General features: G+C 37.1%; 2 protein-coding genes across 3 annotated transcripts; both read right to left on the bottom strand.

The window, feature by feature from the left end:
* Positions 1–1496: 1496 nt before the first annotated feature.
* Positions 1497–8040, bottom strand: LOC307143313 (HMG domain-containing protein 3-like). Of its 2 annotated transcripts, XM_079844791.1 has the most exons (18): positions 6260–8040; positions 6033–6172; positions 5709–5913; positions 5346–5450; positions 5075–5265; positions 4858–4999; positions 4028–4669; positions 3676–3744; positions 3503–3571; positions 3290–3426; positions 3095–3214; positions 2970–3017; positions 2809–2892; positions 2645–2710; positions 2097–2157; positions 1918–1968; positions 1632–1696; positions 1497–1547 (listed from the first exon to the last, which is right to left on the bottom strand). In XM_079844791.1, the coding sequence occupies exons 1-15, from the start codon at positions 6867–6869 to the stop codon at positions 2137–2139; spliced, it is 2649 nt and encodes an 882-aa protein (XP_079700917.1). In that variant the 5' UTR covers positions 6870–8040; the 3' UTR covers positions 1497–1547; positions 1632–1696; positions 1918–1968; positions 2097–2136. The 2 variants fall into 2 exon arrangements, with proteins under 2 accessions (XP_079700917.1, XP_079700916.1); XM_079844790.1 differs by lacking the exons at positions 1497–1547; positions 1632–1696 and adding an exon at positions 1778–1822.
* A 599-nt stretch (positions 8041–8639) lies between these two features.
* Positions 8640–10191, bottom strand: LOC307143312 (uncharacterized protein). The gene is made up of 5 exons (XM_079844789.1): positions 10120–10191; positions 9815–9988; positions 9515–9718; positions 9196–9360; positions 8640–9093 (listed from the first exon to the last, which is right to left on the bottom strand). Exons 2-5 carry the CDS (start codon positions 9966–9968, stop codon positions 8981–8983), a joined length of 636 nt encoding a protein of 211 aa, XP_079700915.1. The 5' UTR covers positions 9969–9988; positions 10120–10191; the 3' UTR covers positions 8640–8980.
* Between the last annotated feature and the right edge of the window lie 4279 nt (positions 10192–14470).

The following is a 14470-nucleotide window of genomic DNA, read 5'->3' as shown; positions in this document are numbered from 1 at the left end:
CATCTTCCGAGTAGAAGCCCAGCAGTTCACCTCGTCTACCTCTTCCCCTATACCCTGGTGGATAGGACTTGAAAAGGGCTCTGCAGTCCAAGCATTCCCTGATGCTGTACATCTCTCTGAACTCTTTGCGGTAGTCCTGAGAGAAACATTTCCAGTTGACCACACCTTAAAGTGTAAAGAAAAAATACAGGAGAGATAAATAAAGATTTTGAGTTTAAATGCATCATACCACAGAAAATCTGAATATATGTTCATTGTACAAGGGAGGGGAAAAAAACATACTGTCTAGCCAGGCAAAGTGTGCAGCTTTCCGAAAAACTTCATCTGTGACCACATCCCTAAACCTCCTGCATACCAGTGAAAGGGTCAAATATGCAGAATCACCAGTTGTTAAAATAACTTCCTTGAGGACGTTGGAAAGGATTTCCAGGGGAAGCTGTTGAAACAAAAACATAAATGTTAACTTGTATATAAAAGTTGTTGAAAAAAAAAAAAACATTGACTAAAGACAACCTTGGTCCAGACAAACCTGATATATTGTTGTCACAACAGCAAGATCTGAAAACAAAAAAAAAACAAAAAAAAAGATTAATTTTCTTTTATAATAATCATATAATTAACACACATTAGCTACTTTCCCACTGTCAGGCCAGTGTGAGCAAGGGCTTTCAACAGACCAGGCGGAGTTAAGAGCTTTGGACCTGTAGCACAGAGACCAAAATCACTGCATTTTCATCATCAGGTCAGCGAGATCGCAAAACAAACATTTGGGGCAGTTTGATTGCATAAAGTGCCCCATTATGCTTTTTTTAAAGTGTTCTCATTTAGTTTTGGAGGTCTCCTACAACAGGTTTACATGCAAAGGTCAAAAAAAGTGTTTCATTTTCTCATAATATAACGACTCAAATGACTCTATGGATGAATCAGTCTCTCTCCCTCATTTTCATGAGCTTACTTTGGTCTGATTTGGTCAGATAGCCCAGTCTGTTGTGAATGGTCTACCGCGTACAACGCATATTTCGGAAATAAACGCCTATTACCATAATGGAACTCCAGCTCAATCAGGAGGCTTCTTAAAAGATCAGCTATTGTACACTGTACAGACAGTAAGGATGATGTTGATTTTATATCAATTCCAGCGAGAGTCCGAATCGATGACGAAACATCAGAAGAACTAATTTTTTTTTCAAGCCCCAGTTGGCCCGCATTGGACCAAGTTATTAGGAGGCCCAGAAACCCCTGGCCCTGAGGAAGCCCGAATGAGGAACGAGCAAGGCCTGGAAGTGACAGTGAAGGCGTGTCGCTTTTGGCCAAACAGTGGAAACGCTGCTATTGGATGACCAACAGAATCCTTGTACATCCCTTCCATTGCATATCTGACAATTATGTAGCTATAATATTTAGAAAAAAAGAAAAAAAAACCTAGACTAAAAAAAGAACACTCAATTCATAATTATTAGTGCACAAATAAATAACCTGCTTTGTCGGACTGTCCCTGTAGACATTGGCTTTTGTTTGGTGAACCTCCTCCCCTCAGTGGTTGAGCGCTAAAAGAACAAGTGACAAGAGGTAGATTGGTGGATATAGTAAAGAGTATTGTTTAATGTAGGACCATGCAAACAGCTACACACATTTGCAGAGTGAAGTTGTCCAGTATAAGAGCACACCACCACCTCCTGATCAGGGGCATGTCATTCTGAAAAACAAAATAAATATATACAATCATCATGTATGTCTATTCAATTAAATTGATAGATGTCACATGGTTATGACATACCTCTGTAAAATCAAATCTAAGCCCCAAAGCCATGTACAGAGTGTACTGTTAGAATCCACAAATAACAAGAAAATGTGCATGTTATTAGCATGTTATGAGCTTACAAATTTAACTAAAATAACTATTCTGATTTAACCTACCATCAGTATGTACATCCCACAGTTGTTTCCACCCATCTGCTTTGGGATTCCCTGTGAGGTTTGGAGTAAAAAAAAGCACATACTTTTACCATCACAGATTCTAAATCACATCAGTTGTTAATGTTAAATATTTTTGTAATGAAATAGACTTTTGTTTTCATTTAAATATAATGTTTCACTTCAAATGTAATCGCAGCTTTCTCTGTCCACTCTCGGCTGTCAATTAGTTTTGCAATGTTCCTGTAAAGAAAAATTATGTACAATTGTTAGGGATGTAGTTGTCCATATCAATTAACCTATCTACATCTCATTTGCAAACAAGTGTCATAGGTGGTTTGTTATTGCATAACTGTTCATGCACATCACTGAAAACTCCAATGAACACAAAATAAAGTTCTTGAACAAAAATAGAGGTTACGGTTTAAAACAGAACAACCGTAAACTCTGAACTCATTCTGAACACTTCTATAACCTGAATGTGTCAATGTATGGTCCAAATGCTGCTTGTTGCATGGAATCGAGAAAATAAATGGCTCTTGTCTTTGGTTTCATAATCTGTAAAACGCACATGCAATGCTTTGTACAAACATCTCTGAAATGGTTTACTGTATATGTAATTAATTGTAATGTGCAAATAAACTAAATTCAACAGCACATTATTGGATATATTAGTGCTAAAATTACAACTAACTGTTAACTTAGTTCTCATCTGAATTACATTACTTACACACAGTAGCCAGTGGCCAGGTAGCCAGGCTGGCAGAGCCACAAGGTCCGTCTGGCTCACATTAGCCTAAAATGTATGTACAAACATATCAGAGCCTAGAAACTATAATGTTTATATTCAATGACAGTACAATCTTTCACAAGACAAAACATTCCAGAACTCACCGGAAGGGACAACTCTGGAAAACAAGAAAGTGGCGGAAGCCAGGTCGCTACCACGTAGGGATTAGCAACATGCACATTGATATCCTGTAACAAAGGAACAAGTGTCAGATACATACAAATGTATCCTGTTTTCAATAAAATCCTTGAGACTGCTACCTTACCATGCGGAAAGCGATGTTCTCAACGATTCTTAGGCAACACTTCAAAATCTATAATTTAATAAAACAAAAAAAATCAGTTCCTTTGAGATTTTTAATCTAATTTTACTTATAAAAATGTATTTTACCGTTGCTTCAACTTCTTCTGCCAATCCTAAAGTCATGAAATCAGAACGCAACAACACAGTTGATCCCACAGACGCAATACGTTCCTCCGGGTCACTGTTAGGGTCCAATACATGTGCAACCTGGAAAAAAAAAAATTAAGCAAGCATAAACTATGATCATGTTAAGATTTTTAGTGTCCACAAACAAATGACTACCATTTTCTGAAGATGTTCTGGTAACGGTTGACCCCACACTGCTTTATTTGGAAGCATGTCCTCCACGGCCCAGAAGGGCTTGTGGCTTGTAGTCCCACTTTGACATGTGTGCTCTTCGCATGGTGGCTGGACAGCAGCTATAATAAAAAACGACAATGACGACATCATGAATTATCACTTCATAAACTTACTACTACAACAGCACATTCATACCTGGAATTTGACTGCATACTCCAGTATCAATTGTGTTGGAGGGTTGAGGATTCACGGCCAAGGATGCATCTAAAACACATGAACATATACATACACTCTCTCTCGCAGTGTGCATCTTATATTTTCAATCATAGATGACTGATCTTCCTACCACAACAACATTACATTCATACCTGAAATTTGACTGCATGCTCCAGTATTAATTGTGTTGGAGGGTTGAGGATTCACGGCCAAGGCTGCACCTAAAATACACAGAAGCATATACATACATACATACACATATATACATACACATATATATATACACACATATATATATATATATATATACATATATATATATATATATATATATATATATACATATACATATATATATATATATATATACATATATATACACACAAAAAAAAAATATATATATATATATATATATATATACACATATATATATACATACACACAAAAAAAAAAAAATTATATATATATATATATATATATATAAACACAGTGATAATTTATTACCCAAAATGATCTTTCCATTGCAATCAAACTGTAATTCGGTGTTCTCATCAGCAAGTTTTCTTAACTGTTTTACAACCTTATTGTTACGTGCAACATTTTTATGGTGCAAAATATTTCTTGCAATGAAAATGTGGGATGATGGTTTCATCATGTTCAGGAAGTAGTTCTTTTTCTTCATATCTGAAAAGAGTTGCTCAGCTGTCTGACTGTTTATTTTTCCAGCAAGCTCAGGGACAAGGCCAATCCTCCTCAAGGAATCCCTAACGTCTTTGCTATTGTTCTGATGGAACACATCACACAACGCGTAGTGGTCAGATGAACCAGTAACAGGGTGACCATCTTGATCAGCTGGTTCTTTTCGGTGGTTAAGCCATGGCAAACTGACTTCCAAGTCATTTTCAGATGCCGCCTTGATATTTTCTTCTGATGGATGCAGTAAACGACCGTAAAAAGGATGAAAAAAATTCTCTGAACGTTGGTTTGCATGTGAGGCTAGTCCCCTTGGGTAGTCGTACACTGTAACATTGGGTACATGTTTCCACGAAAGCAGGAGGTCAGCATAATCACGAGGGCTCTCTGCTCTGATGTTAAATTTAACAGAATACACAACCCCACAAGGGCAGGTTATAACAGCCCAGCCACCTAAAGGGGGAAAAAAACGATGAATACTCAATATGTCTGTCTTTATACATTTTAGAACCCCACATCTTCACTTCACCTCAATTTGAACAGCAAATGTATACAATTTATGTATTTACATATTATATGTAAACAATAACATATCAATACTTGTGGCACACCCTAATACACAACTGTACAGTCTGACTTACCAGATGCACCCCACACTTTCTCAAAAACCTTGTTGTAGGTGACTCTATTTGACATCCTCTGTTTTAGCCGGATGATTAAATCCATCTTAGAACCTTTGTGATCTATTCCACACCCCTTACAAAGGGCCCTTATTTCTCCAATCTAAACAAAAAGAAAAATGGCAACTATAAATTACACATAATTACAGAACAAAACATCTCAATTAACAAACCATACCCGGAGATTTAGCAGCTCATCAGCAAGCCTTTCTTCTGTAAGTGGTATGTCATCCTCAGTTGAGTCTTGTGAAACATGAAGCTTTGCATTCTCTGTATTGAGAACCATGTTGGATGACCTAGTATGAACACCAATCCATGGAGCCCAAAAGCTGTAGCTTGGGTGCACAATGAAGGGGTTCGTCCTCCCACCTAATAAGGAAATAAGCTAAATTGCAGTAAAGAAATAAACTTGGGTTTATTGTATATCGGAAAAGTGATCCAAGGCATACTTGTATAAAAACCTCGGCTTATCATCTCTACTGTTACTGCCTCCCAAAACTTCTCACTATCCACATGGCCATCATAATTTGGCGGAGGGGGGTCGATTTCACTCACTATAATCAATCAATAAAATTAAATGAAACATAGAACATAGTATTTAAAAAGGATACATTTAGATTAGATTCATTTATATTGCATTTTATGAATCTATAATGTTTTTTTTTTCATTAAGCTCTATGAAATGATAGGTTTATGTAAAAAAGTCTTAAACAAAAACATTAACAATGTGGACATGATTAAAAAATACAGTTATAAACACACATTTAAATAGATCAGTTATACTATAACATATAAATAAATTAAAAAGGTACCAGGCATGCCAAAGGCTCCCTTCTTGTGGAGATCCATTATGACTACACTAGGGTAGTGCCCACAGTTAACACAATTGTAACTGTAATCTAGTTCCGTCATGGCCTCAAAGTGCAAATAAGCTTGTAGGACAAGCTCAGGTTTAGGGAAAGGCCCACCTTCAGTTGCATGTAATGTTTCCATTACCCTACTTACAGCAGTACTATTCTGAAATTAAAAATAGTTAAAAAAAAAAAAAATAGATTGAATGAATTAAATCAATAACAGCAACTTGAAAAGTTCATGTAAAATTAATAGAAAAACAACGAACTGGGACTATGACATACCTGTACAGAGTTTCTTAGGAACACGCATAAGTGTAATGATAAAAGAATATGGTCATTGAAATTATGCAGCCCGTCTGACCACTCTTGGTACCTATATGTAATTTCACAGTTTGGGCACTGTCTGTAGTAAGTTGATATTCCTAAAGTAGAAAATAAATGCATGATTCTAAAATATCCATGAAAAATATCTGAAAGCACATGTTAAATGTAACAATGATCACACATACCTTGGATTACACCAGAAAACGTCAGGATCTTGGCATCTTTTGTGATGAGTCTTGGATCACTTAAGCTTTGGGTTCTACACTTGGTACATTTCAATTCTGTGGGAATCAGATGTCTTGGAAAGGACTGATTGGAGTTTGCATCTCTGGAAAGATTTAGTAAGGTCTTGGGAAGCTCACTGGGAAGTTTTTTGTGTGTCATCATGTAGTGGATCATTTCTTTGATGTTGGAGTCAGATGGTGGATAGCTGTTGTCATTTTTTTTTCCTTCAGGTGATTCAGGTGGAACTTCCTCTACACTTTTCACCTTCTTGAACAACTCTTTGTGATGGTGAAAGAGATGCCACTTTGAAACAGCCTTGTGAATACAAGATTTCCTTGGCATTGAGCAAGGGCAGTACCAAGAGTTTTTCTTAACATCATACGAGACCATTACTCTGCCAAGTCTGCTGTAATATGAGCGTTTTTTTTCAAACACAGACACATGCAATTTGTTGAGTTGGTCTCCTATTTGTACAGACACTGACAATGGAACTCCTTCGGCCTGAGATTCCTTCTTCAGATTAATTAATTGTTGCTTTCTTGCCTCTCCAAACCATTTCTGGTCAACCATCACACACAATGTGTCTTCTGTAAGATCAGTCTGAATTTGACCAACACGTGGACAATAGGATAAAGACTGCAAGTGGTCACACTCAAATGGCCGAATACCACTTCTGTGGGCAAAGTCTCTAGTAATGCAGCACTCATCCAATTCACACTCCGACCTTTGTGATTGTCCCCAGGTATTTTTCAAGACGTGGATTGGAGTGGATGCACCATGGAAAGACTTTTCAACAGCAAAAATTCCACTTTTGCCATCAACGCACTGGCATCTTAAATACCTTAGGGATGATACAGTCTCCTTGCATTCTGTGTGTCGTCTTTGGATGTGCTTTCTTAAGTTGTTTTTTAATAATGTCAGATTACAGTGCACACACACAACCGTTTTAGGCTTCACAGCAGCAGTCCTCAGACCTTGGTTTTCTTTTACTGGACAAGTTGGACGACGACGACAACAACAACAACAACAACAAGAACAAGAACAAGAACAAGAACAAGAACAAGAACAAGAACAAGAACAAGAACAAGAACAACAACAACAACAACAACAACAACAACAACCTTTACTAAGTCTTTACTACTTAATGTGGCTAATGTTTTTAAGATCACTGTGCATACTGCCTTTTATACAGTAGGATTAAGGTTGCAGCGGTATAACATTTCATGGTTAAAAGTTCATGCCTTCCCATGCTATCGGAATCATTGTAAATACATTTACATTTATGCATTTAGCAGACACTTTTTTCCAAAGCGACTTACAACTTGGAATAGTATTATAGTAAATTGTATAGTATTATATAGTAAATATTAGTTTCCTAGCTAAAAGATGGGACATGAATGCCCTCTCAAGTCAAAATTTGAATGTAATGAGCTCGTAATCACAATTTCAGAAGTGGGAAGTAGGACATTTCAGATAGCACGTGAAAGCAGCATTAAACTGTAACGTTAGTTGGGGTAAAACTGTGGCTCTGCGGTCAAGACCCTTCTCGATTCAAGTCTACATCCATGTCAGCACTGAGCTGAACTAAATCATCGACTACACGTTCCAAACTAAATAGAAGGTAGTCGCTTGGTGCATGATCTATATCCTGTTAAATGCAAATCATTATCAATGGGACTTAAAGTGATAGTTCACCCAAAAATGAAAATTCTGTCATCATTTACTCACCCTCAAGTTGTTCCAAACCTTTGTAAATTTCTTTGTTCTGCTGAACACCAAAGAAGATATTTTGAAGAATGTTGGTAACCAAACAGTTAATGGACCCCTTTGACTTCCATAGTATTTTTTCCCTACTATGGAAGTCAAAGGGGTCCATTAACTGTTTGGTTACCAACATTCTTCAAAATATCTTCTTTGGTGTTCAGCAGAACAAAGAAATTTACAAAGGTTTGGAACAACGTGAGGATGAGTAAATAACAGAATTTTCATTTTTGGGTGAACTATAACTTTACAAAAACCTAATAATTATATATATATATATATATATATATATATATATATATATATATATATATATATATATATATATATATATATATATATATATATATATATATATATATATATATAAATTATAATAAACTTAGTATCCACAGTAGTACTACAGTGTAGCGATGATAGCAATCCTGTTAAACCAATCCTGCATTGAGAGAGGTTAGGACTGCCTATGAGACAGAAATAGCACAGTTCAAAATGATACATGACAATTTATTCATTAATTCATTTATGCATTTCTACATTTATTTAATTCTGCATTTTTATTTATTTATTCATTTATTTATACTTAAGTATTCTCGTCCTCCATATTATTGTTATATTCACCTGTAAATTCTGTTTATAGTAATAGCCATCTGTATATTTATTCACTGTATATATTCATCTGTAAATTCAGTTCTGCTTATAGTAATAACCATCTCTCTACTTATACATATTTATATATATTCAGAACATTTTTATGTCCTGCACTTACGCAACCATTGTATATCCTGCACTTGCTGCTATTGCACTTCTGGTTAGACCTAAACTGCATTTCGTTGCCTTGTACTTGTACTTGTGTAATGACAATAAAGTTGAATCTAATCTAATTGTACCGTTAAAATCTTGTACCACTGCAACCCTGATTAGTATACGTTTACCAGTCTGTTACCTGTAGAACTTTTGACATTTCCACACTGAAGCTCGGATTCTGATTCAGCTGTAACTGCTGGCTTGGTCTCCATGTTTGGAAGAGACCCTTAAAGCAATAAAAGAAATACCAGATAGAACAGATCACTCTACATGCAGAGGATTATGCCAAACAAAAATGTAATATTTTGTTTTTGTCAAGAAGTCTGACCACTGTTTGAAGAAGCGAGAGTTATCGATGTGGGATCTTGTCTTTTTGCTGTGTCACAAATCCTCCGCACTTTCAATGCAGGGCTCTCTCGCATGCAGGAGTCCGATCCAAACCTCTTTGTTCCGGAGGTGTTGTGGATGTGCTCCTGCTGTATGCTCAAACCCACTACAAAATGAAAAATTATTCATATAAATAATTTGATGAAGTGATTCAAACATTGAATTATCAAATAATTTATCGCTCGACCTCAAATCTCTAAATCAAAATATTTAAACAGTTTTAAGACAACGAAAGACATTGCTATTGTCTATTCAATTACCTGTGGTGTCTTTATTCATGACATTCTTATGATTGTCTGATGTAGTGAGTGAAGCAACTCCTGGTTCACCGACATCACAAGGTTCAGGGTGGCTTGATATGTGAGTCATTAATTGTGACCTATTAATAACGGTCTTCTCACAAAAACAGCAGTGAAAATGTGACCTTGCTCGGCACTGGCCGCTGCATTTGATAATAAGGAAATCTGAAAATGTAAGAACTAAGCACATTACCAAGCAAACTTAATTTATAACTATAGTAGTAAATAGAAATAACCAGTTTGGGAAAAAAAACCACAAACCTTTGTATTTTACTGCTGCTTCAAAATGTCTACGAACATGGATCTGTACCATGTGAGCAATTGAGTTCGTAAAGTCACAAAATGGGCACAGTTTATGAGTAGACTTCATATACACCTCATGTTCTGCTCTGGTTACGACGGTGTGGTGCGTCATGTTTTTATAGAAAAGATTTTCTAAAGTAGAAAAATACAGTTTAATTTTATTATGGGATATGCTTCAGAAATTATACTCCAGATTCGACTCTCGACCACCGTGCTAAACGTTTAAATATAGCTATATTAACTTACACAGCCATTTTACTCACCTCGTTCAATCAACTTGCTGTCTCGTTACTATTACTGCTGTTGCTTTCTACCGTTCTGCCATAGGTTTCGACGTAAACTGCCCCCTGCTGGGTCGGAGCAAAATGTCAAAGGCGGGAAAATAAAATATAGGCGGGGCGACACGTGTCGCTCCGCCTCGATGTGTCGCCCCGCCCCAATCGTCCAGACTGCACTCTGGGGTTACTCGAAGATTCTGGCAAAGTTGGAGGAGTGGGGAGTGAAACCGATGTCTGCCATAAAGCGGCGAGTATGGCCTGGAACAGACATTTTAGATGGGACAAGATTCCTAAAAGTTCGGTTCACTGAGGAAGTTCGCTCACTCCCGTATTCGACTCGGTTCGAAACGCTAAGAGGCATGGAGTATTTTCGAGTGATACATGACAGGCAGGTGCGTGTCTGCAGGTTGTGTATCAAAGAAGGGCACTTGTTCCGAGAATGCCCAGAATTTAAATGCTACACATGCGGTAAAGTCGGCCACTATGCAAGGGAGTGTGGAGAGCGATCAGCAAGAGAGACAGACGAGGAGGGTGAACAAAGCGAAGACGACGAGAGGAGGGAGGAACATCAAGCAAAGAAGCAAAGCACAGAGAGTGAGGATGGCATGGAGGTGACAACAGATAGAGGAGAAAGTGGTGATGCACAGGATGGAGCTGGAAGGGGACAGAGAGCCGGGACAGCTGGTGAGGAGGTCGATGATGGGGGAGAGATAGAGGAGGAAAAGGAGGAGGAGGAGGATGAGCAGGATGAAGAAGACGATGAGGAGGAAGAGGTCGAAAAGGATGTAATGGTAGTGGGATCTAAGAAAGAGAAGAAGGTTGTGCAACAAGCAATACCTCAAAAGAAGGAAAGTAGGATTCCTCAAAAGATGCAAGCAACATCACAAAAACTGACTGTCAAAAGGAAGGCGGAGAGAGATAAGGACAGAATTGAACTGATAAAGGAACAACGCTCTGGTACGTAAATTCTGTTATGGTAGTAGATGCTTTGGTTTAGAAAAGAATATCTTCTTCTTTTGTTTGTTTGTATGATTTCTGTTACTTCAGTAAATACAAATGGGTTAAGGAATATTAAGAAGTTGAAGGAGTTAACAATTTGCGTATAGGAGTGATATCATTTGTGTTCAAGAAACTAACTGGGATGATGAAAAAGTGAAAGAAGTAAGGGAGGTATGGAAGGGAGATATATACTATAATAATGGTGCGATAAATGCAAGGGGTGTAGCGATAATGATTAAAAAAGATAAGATTGAAAATGTAAGGCAGGTGTATAGAGACCAAGTAGGGAGAATCATAGTTATAGAATTTAAAATCAAAGGTATTGAATTCAGATTAATTAATATATATGTTCCTAATGTGGAAAAAGATAAAAGGTGCTGTATTGAGGAACTAAAGGATCTGATTGTTGGAAGGTGCATAATAGTAGGCGATTTTAACATTATATGTAGTAGATTGGACGTTGGGAAGGGGGGTGTTTTCAGGTGGGAAAAATCAAGATTAATGTTAATGGAAGTAATGAGGGATAAGGAATTATTAGATGCATGGAGACATGAGAATCCAGAGAAGAGGGAGTTCACAAGGAGACAGATGAAGGAAGGGATATTAAAGCAGAGTAGGATTGACCTAGTGTTAGTGCAAGGAGATACCATAAGTTATATTGATGATGTACGACATCACCGGAATAATTTTAGTGATCATGATGGGGTTAGGTTTGGAATCAAAGTTGGAAGGAGGGAGGTGGGTGGAGGGATGTGGATTTTAAACGCAGGGTATATTGAAGAAGAGGAGTATAGACGACAGATGAAAGTGCTACTACTTCAGGAAAAGCAGTGGTTGGAGAAATGCTTGGAGGAAGATAAATTAAATAATGTCATTGGAAAGAGATGGGAGGAGGTAAAGTATAAAATTAAAGTTTTAAGTATGAGGTATAGTAAGAAAAGAAAAGATAAGATGATGAAAGAGGAAAGGGAGCTCAGAGAACAAGTGAGGATGGAACTCAGCAGAGTAGACGATGAAGAAGGATATTGCATGGAAAAGTATATAGAAGCAAAAATGAGGTTAGAGAAATATGAGAAGGAAAAATGTAGAGGAGCAATTTTAAGGAGTAAGGCGAAATATGCATTGGAAGGAGAAAAATGTACGGGGTATTTTCTGGGTTTAGAGAAAAGAAGGCAAAGTAAGATATATATCCATGAAATTCATTCAAAAAAGAGAGAGGTAATAACTGATTATGTAGAGATTTTGGAGAGGGTGCAAGAGTTTTATGGGGAGTTGTACAAGAAAGGATGTGTGGATGAGGCAAGTATAGAGGAAGTATTGGAGAGTGTAGAGAGTGAGCTAGGGGAAGAAGAAATGAGATGGTGCGATAGAGAAATAGAGGAAGAAGAGGTTATAGCTGCAATAGAAGGTTTAGCAAGAGGGAAAAGCCCAGGAAGTGATGGGATAGGGACAGAGTGGTATAAACTATATAAAAATGATGTGGCACCCATTCTAGTGGAAGTATTTAAGGGAATAGAGAGAACAGAAACAATACAAAGTAAAATGGTAGAAGGAGTGATAGCGTTAGTTTTTAAAAAGGGGAATAAACTAGATTTAGAAAATTATAGACCGATTAGCTTGTTGAATACGGATTATAAAATACTTACCAAAGTCTTAGCAAATAGGATGAAAAGAGTAATGGGAGACATAATTCAGCCAACACAAAGTTATAGTATTCCTGGTAGAGATATAGCAGATACAATTAGTACAATAAGAGATGTGATTGAGTACATGAAGAGAGATGGAAAGGGTGGGATAGTGTTAGGGATTGATTGGAATAAAGCCTTTGATAGGGTTGAACACCAGTTTCTATTTAAGGTTTTAGAAAAGTTTGGGTTTGGGGAAAGAATGGTAGGATGGGTGAGGAGATTATATGGGAGTGCAAGAAGCTGTATAAAGGTGAACGGAATACTGACAGATACTTTTGAAGTAGGAAGGTCAGTACGGCAAGGTTGCCCACTATCTGCTTTGCTATACGCCCTTTCAGTAGAACCTTTGGCCTTATTAATTAAGAGAGACAAGAGAATAAGAGGAATTGAGTTGCCATATGGAGGGAAGTGTGTAATTAACCAATATGCTGATGACACAACAGTGACAGTAAGGGAGATAGATAGTGTGAGAAAGGTCTTGGAGTTAGTAGAAAAATATGGGAAGGCATCAGGGGCAAAAATAAATAGAGAAAAGTCTGAAATAATGTACATAGGAGAAATAGAAAGAGCTGATGTGGGTGTGAGGGTTGAGGAAAAGTACATGAAGGTGTTGGGCGTATATTTAGGGGTGGATACTAAGGAGGCTAGGGATATAACATGGACTGGTGTGATAAACAGGATAAGAACAGTTTGTACTGCATGGAAGGGAAGAAAATTAAAAATAAAAGGGAAAATAATTGTGGTCAATAATCTTATGCTGTCAATATGTGTATATGTCATGAGTGTAGTTGAAATGCCTGAGTGGGTGATGAATGAGTTAAATAAAATTGTAAGGGAATTTATATGGGAAGGAAAGGGAGTTAAAATTGCACAAAAAACATTGGTGGCGAAGAAACAGGAAGGTGGATTAAAGCTGATTGATTTAGAAACTAAAAAGTTAGCAATAAGAATAAAAACTGTGAAAAAGTATATGGAAGGAAGATGGGAGTTTGGTTGGAGAGAATTCTTAAAGAAATACATAGATGACGTGGGAAGAATGGGAGAGTATGGGTGGTATATGGGCTTTAAGCAGTCAATGACTGTAGGAATGCCAGACATATACAGAGAGGTGATGGAGGCATGGAGGCAGTTCCTGCCAAAAATGAAGTATGATTGCACAGAGGTGCACACATTTATACATTTGCCGTTGTTTTTAAATGAGGAATTTAAGCATAACAATAAAACATTGTATGAGCCCAAATTCTTAGAGGCTGGAATAAGGCAAGTGAAAGACATCATTTATGAGGTCATTCCAGGCTTTGTCAGAAACAACTGTATATATGACTCAGTGTGTGAGTTGGACGGCATGGAGAACAAACAGAAGGTGATCAAAATATATGAGAGAATTAAAGCAAGTCTACCATCAAGATGGGTGAATGTTATAGAAAGCAGTTGTATAAAGAAAAAACAACAAGATTTGCCTGAGATGTATGTAGTGAAAGACGAGGAAAAATATAGCATCAAAAGCATTAGTGTAAAGATAGTCTATGACCTGTTAATAATAGATCAAATTAAAGAGCCGGCATCTGAAAAAGTATGGAGTAGGGTATTTGAAGATCTAGATGTAAAGAAAATATGGTCAAATATGGATATAAAATATAACACTACAG

Source organism: Gobio gobio, assembly GCF_949357685.1.
Source record: "Gobio gobio genome assembly, chromosome: 19".
NCBI lineage: Eukaryota > Metazoa > Chordata > Actinopteri > Cypriniformes > Gobionidae > Gobio > Gobio gobio.
Note: the sequence above shows the minus strand (reverse complement) of the source record. Positions and strands in the feature narration are given on the sequence as shown.